This window comes from Panthera tigris, chromosome X (genome assembly GCF_018350195.1).
Source record: "Panthera tigris isolate Pti1 chromosome X, P.tigris_Pti1_mat1.1, whole genome shotgun sequence".
In the NCBI taxonomy this organism is placed as follows: domain Eukaryota; kingdom Metazoa; phylum Chordata; class Mammalia; order Carnivora; family Felidae; genus Panthera; species Panthera tigris.
The window spans coordinates 55,069,511-55,090,855 of NC_056677.1; the positions used below are offsets into that span (position 1 = coordinate 55,069,511).

The following is a 21,345-nucleotide window of genomic DNA, read 5'->3' on the forward strand; positions in this document are numbered from 1 at the left end:
ATATAGTCCTTTCATCATCACAGACAGTTAAGATGATATTCCCCCTTTAATTCTCTCCTCTTCAACCTAAATGCAGACATTTTTCTATTTTGTGGGATAGGTTACCTTATAAAAATTTTTTATCAGTAACATTATCCTAAGAAAAGTAGGGGGATCCATACTTCCCACGTCTCTCAAACAAAGACGTACTGAAGCAAAAGGACTTTGAATACAAGACCCTGGGAGGAAAAGAGACTGAATCTACCAGGAAGAAAATAGGAAAACTGGAGGAAAGATAGGTGGGTGACTGCGAACTGGGGTAGATAAAAAAGGTCATGTGAGCACAGAGGGGAAGGACCCTATTCTAAGGAAAGACAAACGGAAGAGAAAGAACAGCTACGGAATTGTAAGACTGTATCTGGACAGGAGAAAGACCCTGGACTGGGACTGAGAGGGATCCTATCTCTAACTTCGGGGTTTTCTTAAGTCTGGGACTGGCTCCCTGTTCCTGCACCTGGGGAGGAGGTGAGCCAGGCCTGGGTGCGGTGGTAGCTCAGGGGCTCAGTCTGCAGTTGGAGAAAGTAGTCCCTTCCCTGGAGGGCTGCACAATAGTACAAAGCCTGTGTCCACCACCTCTGGGGTCAGTGGCTGGGCCAAAGGCACAGTCCACAGTAGGAGAAAGCTGTCCCCTCCCTGGAGTGCTGTGGGATAAGACAAAGCCAGCCTGTGTCTGCCTGGGTCTGCCACCCCCAGGGCTCAGTGGCTAAGTCTGCTGCACAGTCTGCTATATTAAAGGGGGGGGATCATATACTGTCCAGGGCCTGGCCCTTCAGGAGGTATTTTTTTAAGAGATTGTTACTTGCTCTCTATTGTCGTGACTTTGGTTATTTTATTACCCTACTCGTAGTGATATTTTGGACCCTCCACCAGGTGTGCTTTGATTTGTTGCTTGGGATAGCCCTGTAAAGGAAAACAGATAGACAAACAGAAGACAAAAACATGCATACACACATACAAATAACATAAACAAACAAATAACATAGTCAAAAAACTAAAAACAAAAAAACCCCAAAACACTGATTACAAGTAAAGAACGGGGTGGAAGTGGTGCTGGTGGTATGGCAAAATACAAGGATAAAGAGAATTCTGAAAGTAGCTAAGGATAAACGGGGCTTAACATACAAAAGCAGACTGAAAACAACTAGAGATAAATGGGCCTCAATATACAAAGGGAGACACATAAGGGTAGAAACATACATAAGTAGACTGAAAACAACTAGGGATAAATGGACCTTAACATACAAAGGGAGACACATAAGGGTAGTAGCAGACCTATCTAATGAAACTGGGCAGGCCTGAAAGGCATGGCAGGAAATATTCAATGTGAGGAACAGGAAAAAAATATGCAGCCAAGAATCCTTTATCTAGCATATGTCATTCAGAATAGAAGGAGAGATAAAGGTTTTCCCAAACAAACAAAAACTGAACGAATTCACCACTAAACCAAGAGAGATCCTAAGGGGGACTCTATGAGTGAAATGTTGCAAGGATCACAAAGTACCAGAGACATCACTACAAGCGTGAAACCTACAGATATCACGACTCTAAACCATATATTTCAATAAACACTGAATGTAAATGGACTAAATGCTCCAATCAAAAGTCATAGGTTATCAGAATGGATAAAAAAAAATGACCCATCTATTTGCTGTCTACAAGAGACTCATTTTAGACCTGAGGACACCTTCAGATTGAAAGTGAGGGGATGAAGAACTATCTATCATGCTACTGGAACTCAAAAGAAAGCTGAAGTAGCCATACTTATATCAAACAAACTAGACTTTAAATTAAAGGCTATAATAAGAGATGAAGGAGGGCATTATATGATAACTACAGGGTCTATCGATCAGGAAGTTAACAATTATAAATGTGTATGCACAGAAATTAGTAGCACCCAAATAGATGAAGCAATTAATCACAAACATATGCAACCTTATTGATAAGAATGTGGTAATTGCAGAGGACTTTAATACTCCACTTATAACAATGGAGAGATCATCTAGACAGAGAATCAATAAAGAAACAATGGCCCTGAATGATACATTGGACCAGATGGACTTGATAGATATATTTAGAACTCTGCATCCCAAAGCAACAGAATATACCTTCTTCTCGAGTGCACATAGAACATTCTCCAAGATAGATCACATACTGGGTCACAAAACAGCCCTTAGTAAATATAAAAGAACTGAGATCATACCATGCACACTTTCAGATCACAATGCTATGAAGCTTGAAATCAACCACAGGAAAATGTCTGGAAAACCTCCAAAAGCATGGAGGTTAAAGAATACCCTGTGAAAGAATGAATGGGTCAAGAAAGCAATTAGAAAAGAAATTTAAAAATATATGGAAACAAATGAAAATGAAAATACAACAAACCAAAAGCTTTGGGATGCAGCAAAGGCAGTCTTAAAAGGAAAATACATTGCAATCCAGGCCTATCTCAAGAAACAAGAAAAATCCTACATACAAAATCTAACAGCACACCTAAAGGAACTAGAAGCAGAACAGCAAAGACACCCCAAACCCAGCGGAAGAAGAGAAATAATAAAGATCAGAATAGAAATAAAAAGTATAAAATTAAAAAAAAAAAACAGTACAGCAGATCAATGAAACCAAGAGTTGGTTTTTTGAAAAAAAAATAAACAAAATTGATAAACCTGTAGCCAGGCTTCTCAAAAAGAAAAGAGAGAGGAGCCAGATAGAAAAAATCACGAATAAAAACGGAATTATTACAACGAATCCCTCAGAAATACAAGCAATTATCAGAGGATACTATGAAAAGTTATATGCCAACAAACTGGACAACCTGGAAGAAATGGACAAATTCTGAAAAACAAACACACGTCCAAAACTCAAACGGGAAGAAATGGAAAATTTGAACAGACCCATAAATAGTGAAAAAATTGAATCAGTTTTCAATAATCTGGGTTCAAAGACCCCGAATAGCCAAAGTAATATTGAAGAAGAAGACCAAGGCGGGAGGCATCACAATCCCAGACTTTAGCCTCTACTACAAGGCTGTAATCATCAAGACAGCATGGTATTGGCACAAAAACAGACACATAGACCAATGGAATAGAATAGAAACCCCAGAACTAGACCCACAAACGTATGGCCAACTCATCTTTGACAAAGCAGGAAAGAACATCCAATGGAAAAAAGACAGTCTCTTTAACAAATGGTGCTGGGAGAACTGGACAGCAACATGCAGAAGGTTGAAACTAGACCACTTTCTCACACCATTCACAAAAATAAACTCAAAATGGATAAAGGACCTGAATGTGAGACAGGAAACCATCAAAACCTTAGAGGAGAAAGCAGGAAAAGACCTCTCTGACCTCAGCCGTAGCAATCTCTTACTCGGCACATCCCCAAAGGCAAGGGAATTAAAAGCAAAAGTGAATTACTGGGACCTTATGAAGATAAAAAGCTTCTGCACAGCAAAGGAAACAACCAACAAAACTAAAAGGCAACCAACGGAATGGGAAAAGATATTCGCAAATGACATATCGGACAAAGGGCTAGTCTCCAAAATCTATAAAGAGCTCACCAAACTCCACACCCGAAAAACAAATAACCCAGTGAAGAAATGGGCAGAAAACATGAATAGACACTTCTCTAAAGAAGACATCCGGATGGCCAAGAGGCACATGAAAAGATGTTCAACGTCGCTCCTTATCAGGGAAATACAAATCAAAACCACACTCAGATACCACCTCACGCCAGTCAGAGTGGCCAAAATGAACAAATCAGGAGACTATAAATGCTGGAGAGGATGTGGAGAAACGGGAACCCTCTTGCACTGTTGGTGGGAATGCAAATTGTTGCAGCCGCTCTGGAAAACAGTGTGGAGGTTCCTCAGAAAATTATAAATAGACCTACCCTATGACCCAGCAATAGCACTGCTAGGAATTTACCCAAGGGATACAGGAGTACTGATGCATAGGGGCACTTGTACCCCAATGTTTATAGCAGCACTCTCAACAATAGCCAAATTATGGAAAGAGCCTAAATGTCCATCAACTGATGAATGGATAAAGAAATTGTGGTTTATATACACAATGGAATACTACGTGGCAATGAGAAAGAATGAAATATGGCTTTTTGTAGCAATGTGGATGGAACTGGAGAGTGTGATGCTAAGTGAAATAAGCCATACAGAGAAAGACAGATACCATATGGTTTCACTCTTATGTGGATCCTGAGAAACCTAACAGAAACCCATGGGGGAGGGGAAGAAAAAAAAAAAAGAGGTTAGAGTGGGAGAGAGCCAAAGCATAAGAGACTCTTAAAAACTGAGAACAAACTGACGGTTGATGGGGGGTGGGAGGGAGGGGAGGGTGGGTGATGGGTATTGAGGAGGGCACCTTTTGGGATGAGCACTGGGTGTTGTATGGAAACCAATTTGACAATAAATTTCATATATTAAAAAAAATAAAAAAATAAAAAAATAAAAAATAAAAACAACCTAAAAAAAAAAGAAAAATAAAAAAAGAACTTATAAAACTCAACACCAAAAATAAATAATCCCATTATAAAATGGGCAGAAGACATGTATAGACATTTTCAAAAGAAGACATACGGATGGCTAGCGACACATGAAAAGATGCTCAACATCACTAATCATCAGGGAAATACAAGTCAAAACTATAATTAGATATCACCTCACACCTGGAAAAATGTCTAAAATCAACAACACAAGAAACAACAGGTGTTGGCAAGTATGTGGAGAAAAAGGAACACTCCAGCATTGTTAGTGGGAATGCAAACTGATGCAGCCACTCTGGAAAACAGTATGGAGATTCTTCAAAAAGTGAAAAATAGAACTACCCTATGACCCAGGTATTGCACTACTGGGTATTTACCCAAAGAATACAAAAATGCTAATTCAAAGGGATACATGCACCCCAATGTTTATAGCAGCATTATCTGTAATAGCCAAATTATGGAAAGATCCCAAGTGTCCATCAATTGATGAATGGATAAAGAAGAAGATGTGGTGTACACACACACACACACACACACACACACACACACACAAGAATATTATTCAGCCATAAAAAGTAATGAAATCTTGCCATTTGCAACAACATGGATTGAGCTGGAAAGTATAATGCTAAGTGAAATAAGTCTGTCGGAGAAAGACAAATACCATATAATTTCACTCAAATGTGGAATTTAGGAAAAAAACAAATACACACATCAAAAAAGAGAGGGAAAGAGAGAGAAAGCAAGAAAGAGACTCTTAACTATAAAGAACAAAATGATGATTGCCAGAGGGGAGGTGAGTGGGGGATTGGTCAAATAGGTGACGGGGATTAAGGAGTGCACTTGTTGTGATGAGCACTGGGTAATGTATGAAATTGTTGAATCACTATATTATACACCTAAAACTAATTTAACACTATTGTTAACTATACTGGAGTTTAAATAAAAAAACTTAATAAAGAACTGTAACATGTAACCTGAAAAATACTCTACACAAGTTTCAATATTCACAAACTGAAAATGCATGTGCAATCAGCACTCATATAAAAAGCCAAAATATTACCAACTCCCTTAAAGTGACACTTGTGCCTGACTTTGTCACTAATACCTCATTGTGGGGTAACCAGTATACTGGCTTCTAACACCATCACTTATTTTTGTTTGTTTTTAAATTCTATAAAAATATGTACACACAGCAGGTAATCTTTTGTGACAAGCTTCTCCCCCCTTGACCTTGTATTTGTCAGATTCACTCATGTTGTTGTATACAACAGGTCTAGTTCATTCATTCTCATTGCTGTAAAAGTACTGTGAATTTATTGTGAATTTGTTTACCCATTAAATTGTCAATAGGCATTATTAATCTATCTTTTTTAATTTTTTTTTCATAACAACCCCACATAATCTGGGTTCAGAGTGCATAAAATGGAAAGAGTACAATTTCTGGAATTACGAAAATCTGGTTGAAGCTTACTTCTGTTAATAACTTTGTGTCCTTGGACAAGTTATTTGGCCATTATGGGTCTTGAATTACTCATCTGTGGGATGCAGATAATAATGCTTAACTGAGTTAATATACAGCAATTACCTAGTATCTGGTAATTATTATAAATCATGTAAAATATTTAATATTGGCTTGGAAACCACTTATGGATTACTGTCACACAGCTTAGCTCTTGAGCACCTTGAGTATTTCACTCTTCTGGTTAATACATTATGGGGCCATTGAGATTCAAACAGGGATGAGTGGATGTGATAATTCAAACTCTTTGTAGCTGTTGAAAGTTCTTTGCTCCTGTTTCCTTCCTTTCTGTCCCAGGGTATACTCTCATATTTGGAATGCAGGGCAGACTGATACACCCTTGGTTTCACCTATCCTATCAGGTTGCATTTTGTTCCATCTTCTTAATTTTTTCAACCTCATCTGTTTCCAGAACAGGCTCTTTTCCTAAAGTTCTTCCTATGATCTCTGTTCATGGAGAAGAAACAGCAATAAGACTGGCAACTTCATACATTACTGTCAATGTCTCTTGCCTGACATCTGTTGGGTAAGAACACACTAATATCATAGCTTCCACAGAAGCTCTAACTCTCCAAAAAGTGAGTTAAATGCAGATTCAGATGTCTTAGGCAATTTGGCCCTATTATGTCCAGAGAATACACAAAGTCTCAATTCAGCGACAGTTCTTTGGCAAGGGAATCCTTGAAAAAGAACTGAAAACATAATACTGTGGACAATTCTGACAAGTCCAAAAAATATGAATCAAAGGGTACAAATACTTTCTCTGTCATGGGTCTACAGGAGATGACTAAGTCTTTATTCTGCCATCTCCAATGGACAGTCCAGCATTCTACACTGCTACATGAAAGACCCATTATGAACAGAACTGGACTGAGTTTTGTTTGTCCTTCCTTGACCTTGGTGCAGGATGTTGGGGGGGGGGTTGTTGCATGGTGGTTAGAAGGGGAATAGTGGTGGGAAGGCTTCTGTTAATCAAGTGATAGCTAAAATATACACATGGAAAATGACTCACAAAATTTGCATGTACAGTTACTTTTAAGAGGTAAGAGGAATAGAAGGAGTTAACTAAACAGGAGTCTAGAGTAGGGTGGTCAAAAAACTCTAAGCCTAGTAGACAGGAAATTAAGAGAAAAGGGTAAAGAAGGTGTCATCCTTGATCTATCCCATCCACCAGAAATTAATACTTATATTAATCCAATATAAGAAATGTGAAAATTCATGGACTCAGAGCCAAGAAACTTGTGTTAAAATTATGGAAATTTCACTTGCATTTGCCACTATAAAATGAGCCTAATAATAACCAAAAACAAGATTAAATTAAGGTTCCAGAATAGAATAGTACTGTTATCAACCCTACCAGTGAAAAGTAAAGGTGTGTCTGACAGGAGTCGAGGCTTTTAGTAAAGCAAGACAGAAGTGTTAATACTTTCATCTTACAAAGTCAGTCAAAAGGTGATGGAGTAAGAAATATGGGTTAAGTATATTATTTAAACAGTGGTGAACAACAGAAGGTAAAAGTATGTTATAGTTATTAAAAATTATAAGTGTTAGAATAGGCAGTTAGGCTTTAACAGGATGCCTGGAGGCCAGCAAAGGGCATATCATGCTCCATTATCAGGAAAGTTAGAGACCTGTCCTGACAGCACTCCAAAAACAAAGCCACAAGAAGCCATATCAAAACTACACAGGCCCAAGGCAAAGAAGGCCTGAGACCCTCATCAAGTGAGGGAGAAAAGGCATGAAACCCTGCTCCCAAAGAAATACCCTCCACAAATAATAAATATTCCATCCCTTAGTTTATAAAAGATAAAGACCCAAACCTGGGGCACAGCGTTCACTTGAGCTTGCCTGCTCTCAGATCTTAAGAGTGTACTCTCATTTTAATAAACTTTTCCACCAGCACTGCTCAACCACTGTGTCTGGTCCATCCTTGAATTCTTTCTGGTGATGAGAATAAGAGCCTCTGGCGACAACCATTCCCAGAGACAGGCTGGGTGGAGGCCTCAGGATCTGGGGGTCTCCCCAGTCCACCCAACAACAGGAGGGGAGGGGAAGAAAGAGGTATGAGCCATGATCCCCTCTGTTTATAGCAAGACAAATTAAATAATTTCCCAAGTAGATAAATAATGCAATAGCAATACAAGCATATTTTTTTAAAATATGAAAGTAACCACCAAATGGTGGAATATAAGTGGTTAAAAATGAATGTTTTTTGAGGAGTAGGTAAAGAATGAAGACTATTAAGTTTTTATATATATTTGATTGCATTATTTTATTTTCAATTGTATATAAATTCAATTTTACAGTAGAAAAATAAAAGCTATTTTTGTCAAAACTTAAGGGTTGTAAAATGGGATTAGTCTGATTACATTGCAGATTACACACTAAAATTTGAAGAAAACAAATTTTCATCTAATTGCATATGTCCTAACTGCCATACAGAGATTAAAAGACATATCCTATTTAATTGGAAAAGGGAGACCAATAGAGTTTTAGCATAAAGAGTTGGTGTTCAAACTTTTTAGCCAATAGAATCCTATTATAAATGCAAGAGAAACTGTTCTGGCTTAAGTAGGGAGTTAGGAGCCCTACCAAGACAGTTTCTCCTAGGGAAAAAAATCCTCTGATGGAGACGATACCTGGGAAATCATCTGACCCATGATTCCATGCCTGGGAAGCCAACTATCTGAGACATTTAGAATCTATTGTATAACAAAAGATAGTATCCAAGGCATCACATCAGAGTGGCTAATCAGATAGAGAATCTGTTGTCTTTGTGAAATGACTGTGTTGCAAAATGGCCTTTTGAGATTCTGATTATTGAAAGAGCCTTTCCACTAGGTCTTGGTTAGCCAAGCTGAACTTACAACAGAGTTCATTGGCCTGCAAATGGACTCTGCAAACAGAGTAACTTGCATTACCCAGGAAAGCCAACCCAGACCAATAGCTCAAAATCTATCACAGGAACCACAAGAGAAGAGTACCATTTGATTATCACACATCATTCCCCTCCATGCATGACCATTCACCTTTCCACAGATTTCACACAAGACATTTATTATTTCAAGAGGTAGTATCATCAGCATCATTTGAAGAGGCTAATCTTCTTTGAACAAGATGAGTTTATTCCGAATATGTCCCCTCTCAGTTCCCAGCATTCTCTTTTATTTACCCCGTTTGTTTGTTTGTTTGTTTGTTTGTTTGTTTGTTTTACTTTCTATGATAAGAAGACATCTTCCACATCCTGCAGAGCCAGAGACACAGTTCTAGTGAAATGAAACTTCTCCATATACCAGTAGTCACTTGGGAAACATTCATTGACCCTATCCTTCTCTTCCTGCCTCATTCACTAACGTCTCTTCTTGTGATTTTTTAAAATTCTTTTTAAATGTTTATTCCCTTTTGAGAGATGTAGAGAGACAGAGTGCAAGCAGGGAAGGGGCAGAGAGAGAGGGAGACACAGAATTCGAAGCAGGCTCCAAGCTGTCAGCACAGAGCCCGGACGCAGGGCTTGAACCCATGAACCGCAAGATCATGACCTGAGCCAAAGTCTGCCGCTTAATCAACCAAGCCACCCAGGTGCCACTTCTTGTGATTATTTTAATCAGAGTAAGACCATCACCAATTGGACAATTTCATGCAGAGTGTTCTATTCTCCCAGTTTTGCTGCCAATAACAATGATAATGATGATGATGATGATAACAAAACACTAACATATATTATTTGCCAGGTGCTATTTGAATAACTTTATATATATGTGTGTGTGTGTGTGTGTTAACTAATTTAATTAATTATATATCTATGTGTATATTAATTTTCTTCAAATGCTGCCTTTCTGTTAATTCTGAATCCAGAGAATCCACGAAATGTCAGGACCTTTCTATCAAAAGCAATTACTTGGACCTAAATGTAAGACCTGAAACCAAACACCTCCTAGAAGAAATCATAGGCAGTAACCTCTTTGACATCGGCCATGGCAACATTTTTCTAGATATGTCACCTTGGGAAAGGGAAACAAAAGAAATATTAAACTATTGGGACTTGATCAAAATAAACAAATTTTGCATAACAAAGGAAACTGTCAACAAAACTGTCACTGAACAAGAGATTTGTAAATGACATATCTGATAAGGGGTTAATATCCAAAATATATATAGAACTTGTAAAAGTTAGTACCAACAATTAAACAATCCAATTTAAAAATGGACAGTGAAGAGACATTTTTCCAAATAAGACATCTAGATGGTCAATAGTCACATGAAAAGATGCTCAACATCACTCATCATCAGGGAAATACAAATCAAAACCACAATGAGATATCACTTCCCACCTGTAACAATGGCTAAAATCAACAACACAAGAAACAACAGGTGCTGGCGAGGATGCAGAGAAAGAAAAAGCAAATGCTGTTGCACTGTTGGTGAGAATGCAAGCTGGTACAGCCACTGTAGAAAACAGTATGGAGGTTCCTCAAAAAATCAAAAATAGAAATGTGATATGATCCAGTAATCCCACTGTTCGGTGTTTACCCAAAGGGGGGAAAAACAGTATTTCAAGAAGATATGCACCTCTCTATCTTTATAGCAGCATTATTTACAATAACCAAGATATGGAAGCAACCAACCATTCATTGACAGATGAATGGGTAAATAAGATGTGATATATATTATCAGCATTAAAAAAGAAAGATCTTGCCATCTGTAAGAACACAGATGGACCTGGAGGGTTATTATGCTAAGTGAAATAAGTCTGACAGAGAAAGACAAATACCATATAATTTCACTTACATGTGCAATCTAAAAAATAAAACAAATGAACAAACAAACCAAAATACAAAATCTTAAATACAGAGAACAAACTGGTGGTTGCCAGAGGGGGGCAGGGTGGGGGCATGGGTAAAATGGATAAAGGGGAACAAGAGGTACAAACTTCCAGTTATAAAATAAATAATTCAACTGTAATTACTTTCTCTTGTTCAGTGCTACCAAATAGAAATTTAATGCAAGCCACATTTATAATTTTTAACTTTCTAGTAAGCATATTAGGAAAAGGAAAAAGGTTCTCAGGATCCTTAACAGAAACCCATGGGGGAGGGGAAGGAAAAAAAAAAAAAAGAGGTTAGAGTGGGAAAGAGCCAAAGCATAAGAGACTCTTAAAAACTGAGAACAAACTGAGGGTTGATGGGGGGGGGGTGGGAGGGAGGGGAGGGTGGGTGATGGGTATTGAGGAGGGCACCTTTTGGGATGAGCACTGGGTGTTGTATGGAAACCAATTTGACAATAAACTTCATATATTGAAAAAAATAAAAAAAAGGAAAAAGAAACAGGTGAAATTTATCTCAACAATATATTTAACACACTATATCCAAAAGAGTACCACTTCAACATGTGATCAATATAAAATATTAATGATATTTAAAATTTTCACACTACCTTCAAAATCTAGCACATATTTTACATTTATAGCACACTAAATTCTGACTAGTCAATTTCTACTACTACTGTATAGATGCACATTTAATCACCCTTAGAATTTCACACAGAATATTAGATTAGGAATTATTTGCCCATCATTTTTTGTACATATGACAAAACTGAGGTCCAGAGAGAAGTGAGATCTCTCATAAAGTGAAATGAGCCCCAGACGTACAATCAAGAAAACTGAATTCAAACCCAAGCTCTGCCACTTCCTGGCTGAATGGCTTTAGACACTACACCTCACTGAACCTTAGTATCTTCATCTGTAAAAAATGGATAGTAACTTCTACTTTACAAGGTTCTGAGGTTCAAATGAGAACACACACCTCTCTGTAATGGCCTGGCAAAGCACATACCACTACCAATTAAGTCACAGAGCCAACTAGCAGAAGTGCTGGGTGTATCAGTCTGGGCCCAGACAAAAGACAAAAACCACTACATAGAATTATTAAACTACAAACTTGTTAAACTAAAAAGAAAGTAACTATAATATATAAGGAAACTCTTCACAGTACCCTGAGGCTGAGAGAAGGCACACAAGGAAGGCGAAATCTGGAAGGGGTTCCAAACTCATTGGAAAAGGTGTAATTTAAGCAAAGAAATTAGTTTAAATTGGTTTGGCCTGGTGGTCCACAGTTACTAGGTAAGCAGGAGGCAACTCTCCAGAGCGCAGGTAGTACTATAGAGAGAATGGGAACCTTCTAGGTTGCAGATAAGCATTGCAGGACCAGCCTGCCTCAGGAGGAACCTCCTAGAATTCAAATAGGCTGTGTGGGAGCTGGCAGAGAAATCATGGAGCAGCAACTCTGTTATGGACCTTCAGTCAGCTGGTGGGATAGGTGGGGGCCCTACAGAGGGAAGCTAGGGGACAGCATGAGTGGGGAAGCTTTCAGGGAGAGACCTAAACTGAGAGACCAGCAGGAAAGTTATCACCAGGCCAGGCAGAGAGGCTTCAAGGTCACTGAGGGACTATGTGTTTTGGATGTGTGACTGGTTCAGAGCCCCACCAGATAGCTCACTCCCTCTCTACTGACGCCCACTTGCAGCAGCTGAAAACTTCAGGAGAGCCCCTTCTCCCTGCAATATCCCTCCAGCACCCTCTACTGAGAAAGCTTAACAGCATGTATAAAGGAGTGATGCTTAAAGGAATTCTGTCCAATTTCATAGAACATGTATTAAGAAGTGCTGGAACTGAGAGGCAATAATTGGAAAACACACAGAGGTAGACTGAAAGCTGTATTTTCTAGTCTTTAGTTCAGTGCTCTATTACCCCAAATTTTACTACTAGGATAATTCTAGACAGACTGAAAAACAACACTCATACTGAGAGTTGGTCACTTTCCTTTTAGGTGTGCAAGTTGACCCTACCAGTAAAGAAGTAGGAAAAAAAAGACTGATAGGAATATAGGAATTTAAGCTTTCTGAGTCTCTGTTTCTTCATTGGGATAATGAATATTATACATCCCACCTCATAGATTTGCTGTAATAATTAAGGAAGACAGCATATGTAAAATCCTCAGCACAGGCCTGGGACATAGGAAATATATGTTAGAAACTTGTTTCCCTCAGATGATATGGGGTCAACCAATGCAGCATATTTTTACTGTGCTTTTTCCTAATATCATTCAGGAGCGAAAGCAGACTAACTGTGAAGATTCTCAAATTGTCTATGCTTCTTCATACTCTTTATTCATTGTTATGTAACAACTGTCACATCACTTAGTCAGTGGTTAATTACTTCCATACCATACTTGTGATTTTAAAGGTTCTTCTCTCCTTCAATTATATACTTTCCCAATTAAGTATTTATGTTAATAAGATTCCAGGTAAACTGAATGGAATCCAGAATTACTGGGCTATCCAGATAACTCATTTAGCCTTGATGTCAGTCACTCAAATAATGCCCATGTCAATCTGACTGATGATATCCAACTATGGTATCACAGCCACTTAGTCTCCTCTGTTTTCCTACTTCCATATCTTCAATCCAAACTGCTTGTCACAATATTCTAGATAATAACCAGATGGTGTGTTCTTAGTCCTTTTTAGGACTACATGCTTGGTCAAGATGCTATATTTAGTTCTGGAAGACTATTTAGGTTACATGGCACACATATTGGAGTTCAGAAAATAGGCCTACACCTAGCTGAAAAAGAATAAATTTGACAATTTTTATCCCTTTATGAAACACTGGGGAATCAGATCCATGAGTAGCCAAGCTGGAAATAATCTCAGATTATCTGGCAAGGTGCTGTCCAGTAGAAATTTCTACAATGATGGAATGTTCTATATCTGTGCAATCCAATATAGTAGCTACTACCCACATGTGGGTACTGACTACTTGAAATGTGACTAGCATGACTGAGAAACTGAGTTGTTAATTTTAATTTATTTATATAACTATGGCTATAATATTGGACAGCAAAGATCTACATAGTATGGCTTAGTGGAAAGAATGTGGGATTTGAAGCTAAAAAACCCTAAAGTCTAAATCCTGGTTACTGTCACTAACTATATAACTTTGATCAAGTTCTTTATCATGCCCAAACCTCAGTTGCCTCATTTGTAAAATGAGATACTACCAGAACCTCACACAATTGTTGTAATTAGAGAATGAATGTAAAGCATGAAGCCCAATGCTTAGCAAATATAACAGTAATTACCCTTTAAATAATACTTGTTATTATTGAGCTCCTCATTTTCCAGATGGAGAAATGGAAGCTCCAAAACGAGAACTGACTTGTCAACAGTTGCACAGCTAGTTGGAAACATGACCAGGCACCAATTCCAGATTTTCTCACTTTTTTGAATTATTCTTATATATATGAACCCTCCTCGCCCATAAAGAATGAAGGGTGGTAGCCCAAACAACTACTCAACTGCCGTAAAAAATATCTTATGTGGAGAAAATGTACCTTGGTGAAGCCTATTTGCTCCTTCCGAAAATTTTCCAGGGGTTTAATCAGCAAATCACTAGCATTGTGTACCTAGAAAAAAAAAGAAAACATATAAAACAACTTTCAGATTAGAAAAGATAAGATTCAAGTTTCCTTGTTACTAAGGCATTTCATTGTAATACATCAGTCTGCAAAATGTAAATTGATTTGCTGTTTTTTTTTCCCATTGTTGTTACTTCCCCCCCCTCCCCATATTGGTCTTTTAAAATCTAATGATTTGAGAGGAAATGAGAGAAGGAACACTAGGGGCATTTCTCTGTATTTTTACTGGCAGTCTTATCTGAGTTTTTAATCGATAAATATCTATAGTCATGTCCAGAAACAGATATGGGGGCCTGAAGTATATGTGGAAAAGATAAGATAAAGGGAATGGAAAATGCATGAAAATACCAATTGCACGAAGTGCAAATAATTTCATGAGAGGGAAATGAGTTAGCAGTAATAGCATCAATATAAATTGTTTCCAGTCCTGCCAGTGTGTGTCATAAAACCAGAACATTTCCTTCAGAACTTGGAGTGTATTACAGCATCACAGAGAACACTGGACTAGGCCTTCAAATTACCTAACTATAGATGCTCTGAAGCTGCTAAAAACAGCCTGCCCAAATACTAAAACATTGACATTAATATGGGTCTAGAGATATAAAAACCCCATTTACAAATTGGACCCATTGCTTAGTGGTCAGGCAGAGATACACAAAGTTTTGTCTTCAATATTAACCTCTTGAAAAATTACACCTGTCCAAGGCAGAAAGTGGAGTTTGTTTTCTTCACTTGTCGGAATCAGCTGTATTTTAATGGAGGACCTAAAAGAATACATCTAAAGGGCTGGGTTTTAGGATCCATTGCATTAATTTTGATATAGTATAAGACAGGAAAATGAGGGACTGCCTTCCTTGTCAAATGAGACATAAAGTGTCAGTAAGACAAGATATATATTCATACCAAAAATAGAAAACAGAGTAAAGAGCCAGTTTTGACCAGTCCTGTATTCTCCATATTAAGAAGCAGTTTTTAGAGGCGCCTGGGTGGCTCAGTCGGTTAAGCGTCCGACTTCAGCTCAGGTCACGATCTCACGGTCTGTGAGTTCGAGCCCCGCGTCGGGCTCTGGGCTGATGGCTCAGAGCCTGGAGCCTGCTTCCGATTCTGTGTCTCCCTCTCTCTCTGCCCCTCCCCTGTTCATGCTCTGTCTCTCTCTGTCTCAAAAATAAATAAAAACGTTTAAAAAAAAAAAAAAGAAGCAGTTTTTAAACTACCCACCAAAATGCATGGCAAGTTGGGGCATTAGTACATATTTTTTAGCTATGTCCTGCAGGCACTTTGGGTCTCCTGTTTTGTGTCTAGGTATGATTCAAAGTTCAACTAAATGGGCAAACTCTCACCCAATCAAAGCTCTACCAGAAGCCCTAGCACCAAAAATAAAGACACCAGTGATTCTGCTTGATCGAAAACAAGAATTCTTCTATTAAAAGTACTAGCACATCTCTTTTGCCCAACACACTCTACAGTTATGAACTGTGAATTGTGTGACATCAACTTTGTGTACCTACCTGGAAACAAATTATGTCATTGGTATCATAGATCCAATGCAGAGAGTCATTTTTCTTCTTTCCTTTTGTGGAACTTTTAAAACATGGCCACAAATTTTGTGACACTTCTCCTATTGAGGTGAGGCCTCTTCCCCCTCTACCTTTAATGAGAGTGAGTTCATTACTTCTTTGAACCAATAGAATATAGCAGAAGTGACACAATGTGACTTCTCAGACTAAGTCATAAAAGGCCAGCAACTTCCACCTGGTTCTCTTGGAACACTCCCAATGGGGAGCCCTGAGCCACTCTCTAAGAAGTTAGACTGACCTGAGACTACCAAAGTAGTGAGGCCAAACATACACATTCTGGTAAAAGTTATGTTCAGCCCAACCTTCCAGCCATCCCACTGAGGTGCAAGATAGGTAAGCAAAGCTGCTTTGGACTCTCCACATCAACCCACCTCCCAGGTGAACACCTCCATATGAAGCAGAAGAATCACCCAGCTGACCCCTGCCTGAATTCCTGAACATAATGAGATAAAATTAAATGGTTTTAGGTTAAGCCACTGTATTTTGAAATAGGTTTTTATGCAGCAATAGATAATTAGAAAAAATTTCCACTTTCACCAAGGTAACACAAAAAAAGTGGTTACCTGGGACACACTGAAGAAGTTTGCTGTTGAATAAGAAGTGAACATGTCATTTCTAAGGAGAGTAATATGTGTCAAACCTCTATATGGATATTCAGCTGAGCCCTTGCATACACAGGCAACACAAGGATGGCACAGTACCAGTTTTCGTGATTCAAAGGGGATTTTCTTGCATAAGCAGGTGTACCAGCAACTTCTCACACAGGGTCCATAAGACCACTTGCTTTTTGTATGTTTGGCCCTAGGAAACTAGTATATGATTCACTGAAATTGGAGGCCATAGATTTCCCTTAATCACATTGGCAATATTGCTCCCAGTCTCCTACAACACAAATAGATACTCTGAGCCACTTCCTTTTTTTGACACTCATTGGTAATTATATTACTTTCTGCCAGAAAACAGAGCTAGAGATATAGGAAATAGTCACACTGAAGCTTGGCTCTTTTTTTTTTTTCATTTTGTTTTATCTTTAAATCCCTTAGAAGTCCAGCATCTACTCAAAAAAAGCCCTTTTAATTAAATATGACCTTTATTCCCCTTTCTGATCACTGCATCCATTTCATAAATTCTCTAGGAGAAAAGCTCCTACCTTCTAACTCAGGGTAGAATACCCAGCATGATAACTGATATTCTAAACATCTTAGGGAGTTTAATCAGATTCTTATTGCATGAATCCCAAATTAACACTAGATAAAACATTTAGCAGATTAGAGATGGTACACAATCCAGCAGTGTAGGATTGTCTGTGAATCTTTTATTGTTAACTAATTACCAAAAAAAGGATTTGAAGATACACTGTTTAAAATAGTATGGGTCTCTTTAGGTCATTCTTGGCAGTCCTCAAAGACAAACCTTGCATATTGCTAATAAGGTCCCCTTCAGAGTCAGAAAGGCACATAGGCAAGACTCCTATCCTTAATCATACAGGAAGTCTTTTATCCAGACTTTTCAAGGCCAACTTCTGAGGTTAATACAACATCCCACAGGGTACTATTTAAGAACACCACAGTTGGGAAATGCTTCCCCTCAATTCTTTCCTCCATAATTCCTTCAACAGTTTAAGTTCATTACAAGAATGACTAGACATTTGCAATTATCAGATGCTAGGGCTGTGAACTTTCTTCCTGTTCTTCTAAAGATTCATTTGGTCTCTTCTTATAGAAAGGATAAAAAGCTGTTTAATACCTCAGATAACCCAGATTATCCATACTGGGGTAAGGAGTCCTTTTACCACAGTTCTAGGAAAAGGGAGAGGTGCAGTCAAGCAATGAATTCCTGGCACGTTGTGAAAGGCCCTCATTGAGCTTAACCTTCACAGCATTCCTAGAATTAAACGGGAAGTGGGGAGCTAAAAGTCAATACATGATTGAAAAGTTGTGGGCACAAAAGGGCACAACAATGGAAGAAGAAAATGAGTCATTCCTGTGGAAAAGATCCAGCAAGAAGGGTGAGAAAAACAATATCTCAAAAGATGAGTCCTACTTAAATATTTTAGAGCTTTATAATTGGGTAAATAAAAGAAATAAACAACTAGGGCTGAAGGAAGTACAGTTGAGCTTTCTAGTGGTATCTGAATGAAAAGGAGTTGAATGCGTTTGAGATCAACATTGGCAATAGTCCACAAACTCTTCAGGCAGAAGAAAATAGTTAGTAGAGTGTAGATTAGCTAGTGGGGGGACATCTACCAGACTCCAGAGAAACTACCCATATTGGTCCATCCTTAGTATCCCTAGAAGCAATTCTCTTAAACTAAGAAAATTCCCAAGTCAAATTTCCACAAGCAGAATCTTGGGGATTACAAAAGATAACTACAAACAAGACTTACTTAATAAGTGTTTTTTGCTACATATAGAACACTTCATTATATCATTTGGAGCTCTTACAACAACTGTGGGAGGTAGGGATTATTTTCCTCATTTTACATATGAAAAAAGAGAGACAGCAAAATACCATGATTAGTCTGAAAACAACAATTAGTGGCACTGCCATTATTGGAACCTAAGTCTCTACTTCCCCTACCTCCAAGCCCTGCAACCCCACTTCTCTAGGAGCCTAGATAAAATCGTAGCACTATTCTGAAAAGCCAGTACCACCCTGCTGGAAAGGATGAGTAATGACAGATTGAAGAACTCTGGCTATTGGATAAATGGACTTCACAAAACTGAACTGCCCATAGGAAGACAACTTATCAAGAAAGGCAAGATACACCTCTCTTTGCTCTCTACAAAGTTCCAACTTTACCCTCACACCCCTAATCAAAATAAATATTGACCAACTTAGGTACGTTCACATTAGGTACAAATAGGTCTGGGTTGGGGCCAAGGACTTCCATTTCTAACAATTTGCCAGGTGACATTAGTGCTGCAGGTCTAGGGTCCACACAAAATGATTACTTTTTAAGCTGCTAAAATAGAGCTCACAAAAAAGAAAATATTTACTTAGGAACATATCTAATAAAATGCATACAAGAGCTATGTAAGAAACTCTGATAACAGAAATCAAAGAAGGGCTTAATAAATGGAAAGATAATCCATGTTCATAAATAAGAAAATACTTTTAAGATGTCAGTTTATCCCAACCTGTTCTATAGATTCAATGTACTCTTGATCAAATCCCAGTAATTCATTTGGTGGATGCTGACAAAATGGTTGTAAAGTTCACACCTAACATTAAGTCTTACTACAAAGCTATAGGAATCAAAATAGAAGAAAGGGATTATATGAAATCTCTGTTTCTATAAAACTAAAACTGCTCTAAAAATAAGTATATTATTTTAAAAAACAGACTTTAAATGTAAGGAAAGTTTTCACACAGATTTAAATAAAACAATTATATGTCAAATATAAATAAAACCCATATTATTATTTTTACAAACAGAGAAACAGATAAATAAATGGATAATATGTTTAAGAACACTAAAGGCCACAATTTCTTTGCACATGTTCAATAGCCTAGTTTAATGTCCTTTGAAACCCTTTCTCACTGATATGAAGAGGAATGGAGTTTCTACAATAATTTATTTCTAGCTAATGTTAAATTCCCAGGGTAAAAGCTTGAGACAGAATAACCAGATCTATTTCCTAAATATCTTTACTGTACTAAACAGCCATGAGACAAAATGGAAACAAGAGAGTACCAATCCAATGAATAAGGTCATGGCCCAGTGTTAGAGACCTACCATCATCATCCTTTCATTTTCTACTTCATTGAGCAATTCAGCAAATTCCTTGAAGGATTCAGCTAGAAGGATAGAATAAAAGATAAGACAAATTAATCACAGTACTTGATAGGGAGGTGGGCATAGACCTGTGTGATATGAGGTAGGGGCCAGTGCTCTGAGCCTGCCTGGACACTAGAGGAAGGTACCAACCAAAGGCTAACAGAAGAATGTGTTCAGTACCTGTTGAATATCTTTTTGTTTTCATTTTCTTTCTTATTTTTTTTCCTTGCCAATCCCTACCAAAGAGATTTTTTTTCCTTCAGTTTTACTGAAATATAATTGATATACATACCACACAAGTTTAAGGATAGGATCTATTCTCTTAGCAACTTTCAAAATACCACATAGCCATACTAATTATAATTATCATGTTGTACACTACATACTCAGTTCTTATTTATTTTATAACTGTAAGTTTGTACCCTTTGATTACCTTCATACAATTAAAACAACCCCCACTTCTGGCAACCACAAGCCTGATTTCTTTTTCTATGAGTTTGTTTTTCAGGTTCCACATATAAGTGGGATCATACAGTATGATTTTGTCTGATTTATTTCACTTAGCATAATACCATAAAGATCCATTCATGTTGTGACAAGTGGCAAAATATCCAACTATTTTATGCCTGAATAGTATTCTAATATACATATATATGTCAATATACATATATATGTATATCACAACTTTTAAATCCATTCATCTATCAATGGACATTTGTTTCCCATGTCTTGGCTATTACAAATAATACTGTAATGAACACAGGAGTGCAGATATCTCTTCAACATAGTGATTTCATTTCCTTTGGATATATACTCAGATGTGGAATTGCTGCATCATAAGGTAATTCTATTTTTAATATTTTGAGGGACCTCCACTCTATTTTCCTGAGTGGTTGTACCAACTTACATTCCTATCAACAGTGTGCAAGGGTTCCCTTTTCTCCACATCCTCACCAGTATTTGTTATCTCTTGTCTTTTTGATGACAGTTATCCTAACCACAGTGATATCTCATTGTGGTTTTGAATTGCATTTCCCTTATGATTAGTGAAGTTAAGCAAGTTCCATGTACCTCTTGGGTATTTTAATATATTATTTGGAAAACTGTTGATTCAAATCCTTTGCTCATATTTAATTGAATTATTTGGAGGTTGTTTGTTTTGCTATTGAGTTATATGAGTTGTTTATACGTTTTGGCTATTAGCCCTTTATCAGATATATGATTTGCAAATATTTTCTCCCATTCCATAGGTTGCCTTTACATTTTGTTGACTGTTTCTTTGGCTGTGCAAAAGAATTTTGGTTTGACATAGTCCCACTTGATTTTTTATGTTGTTGTGCTTTAGGTGTCATATCAAAAAAAATATTTGCCAAGACCCATATCAAGAAGCTTTTCCTATATGTTTTATTCTAGGAATTTTATGGTTTCAGGTCTTACATTTAAGTCTTTAATCCA

At 37.6% G+C, this 21,345-nt stretch overlaps 1 protein-coding gene across 1 annotated transcript in view; it reads right to left on the reverse strand.

Moving 5' to 3' along the window:
- The window catches only part of OPHN1 (oligophrenin 1), a 564,403-nt gene that overhangs the window by 309,730 nt on the left and 233,328 nt on the right, over nt 1-21,345 (reverse strand). The window contains exons 4-5 of the mRNA XM_042974015.1: nt 19,849-19,910; nt 14,449-14,520 (exon numbers count right to left, since the gene is read on the reverse strand). Coding sequence (XP_042829949.1) covers nt 14,449-14,520; nt 19,849-19,910 — 134 coding nt within the window. The remainder of the gene's footprint in view (nt 1-14,448; nt 14,521-19,848; nt 19,911-21,345) is intronic.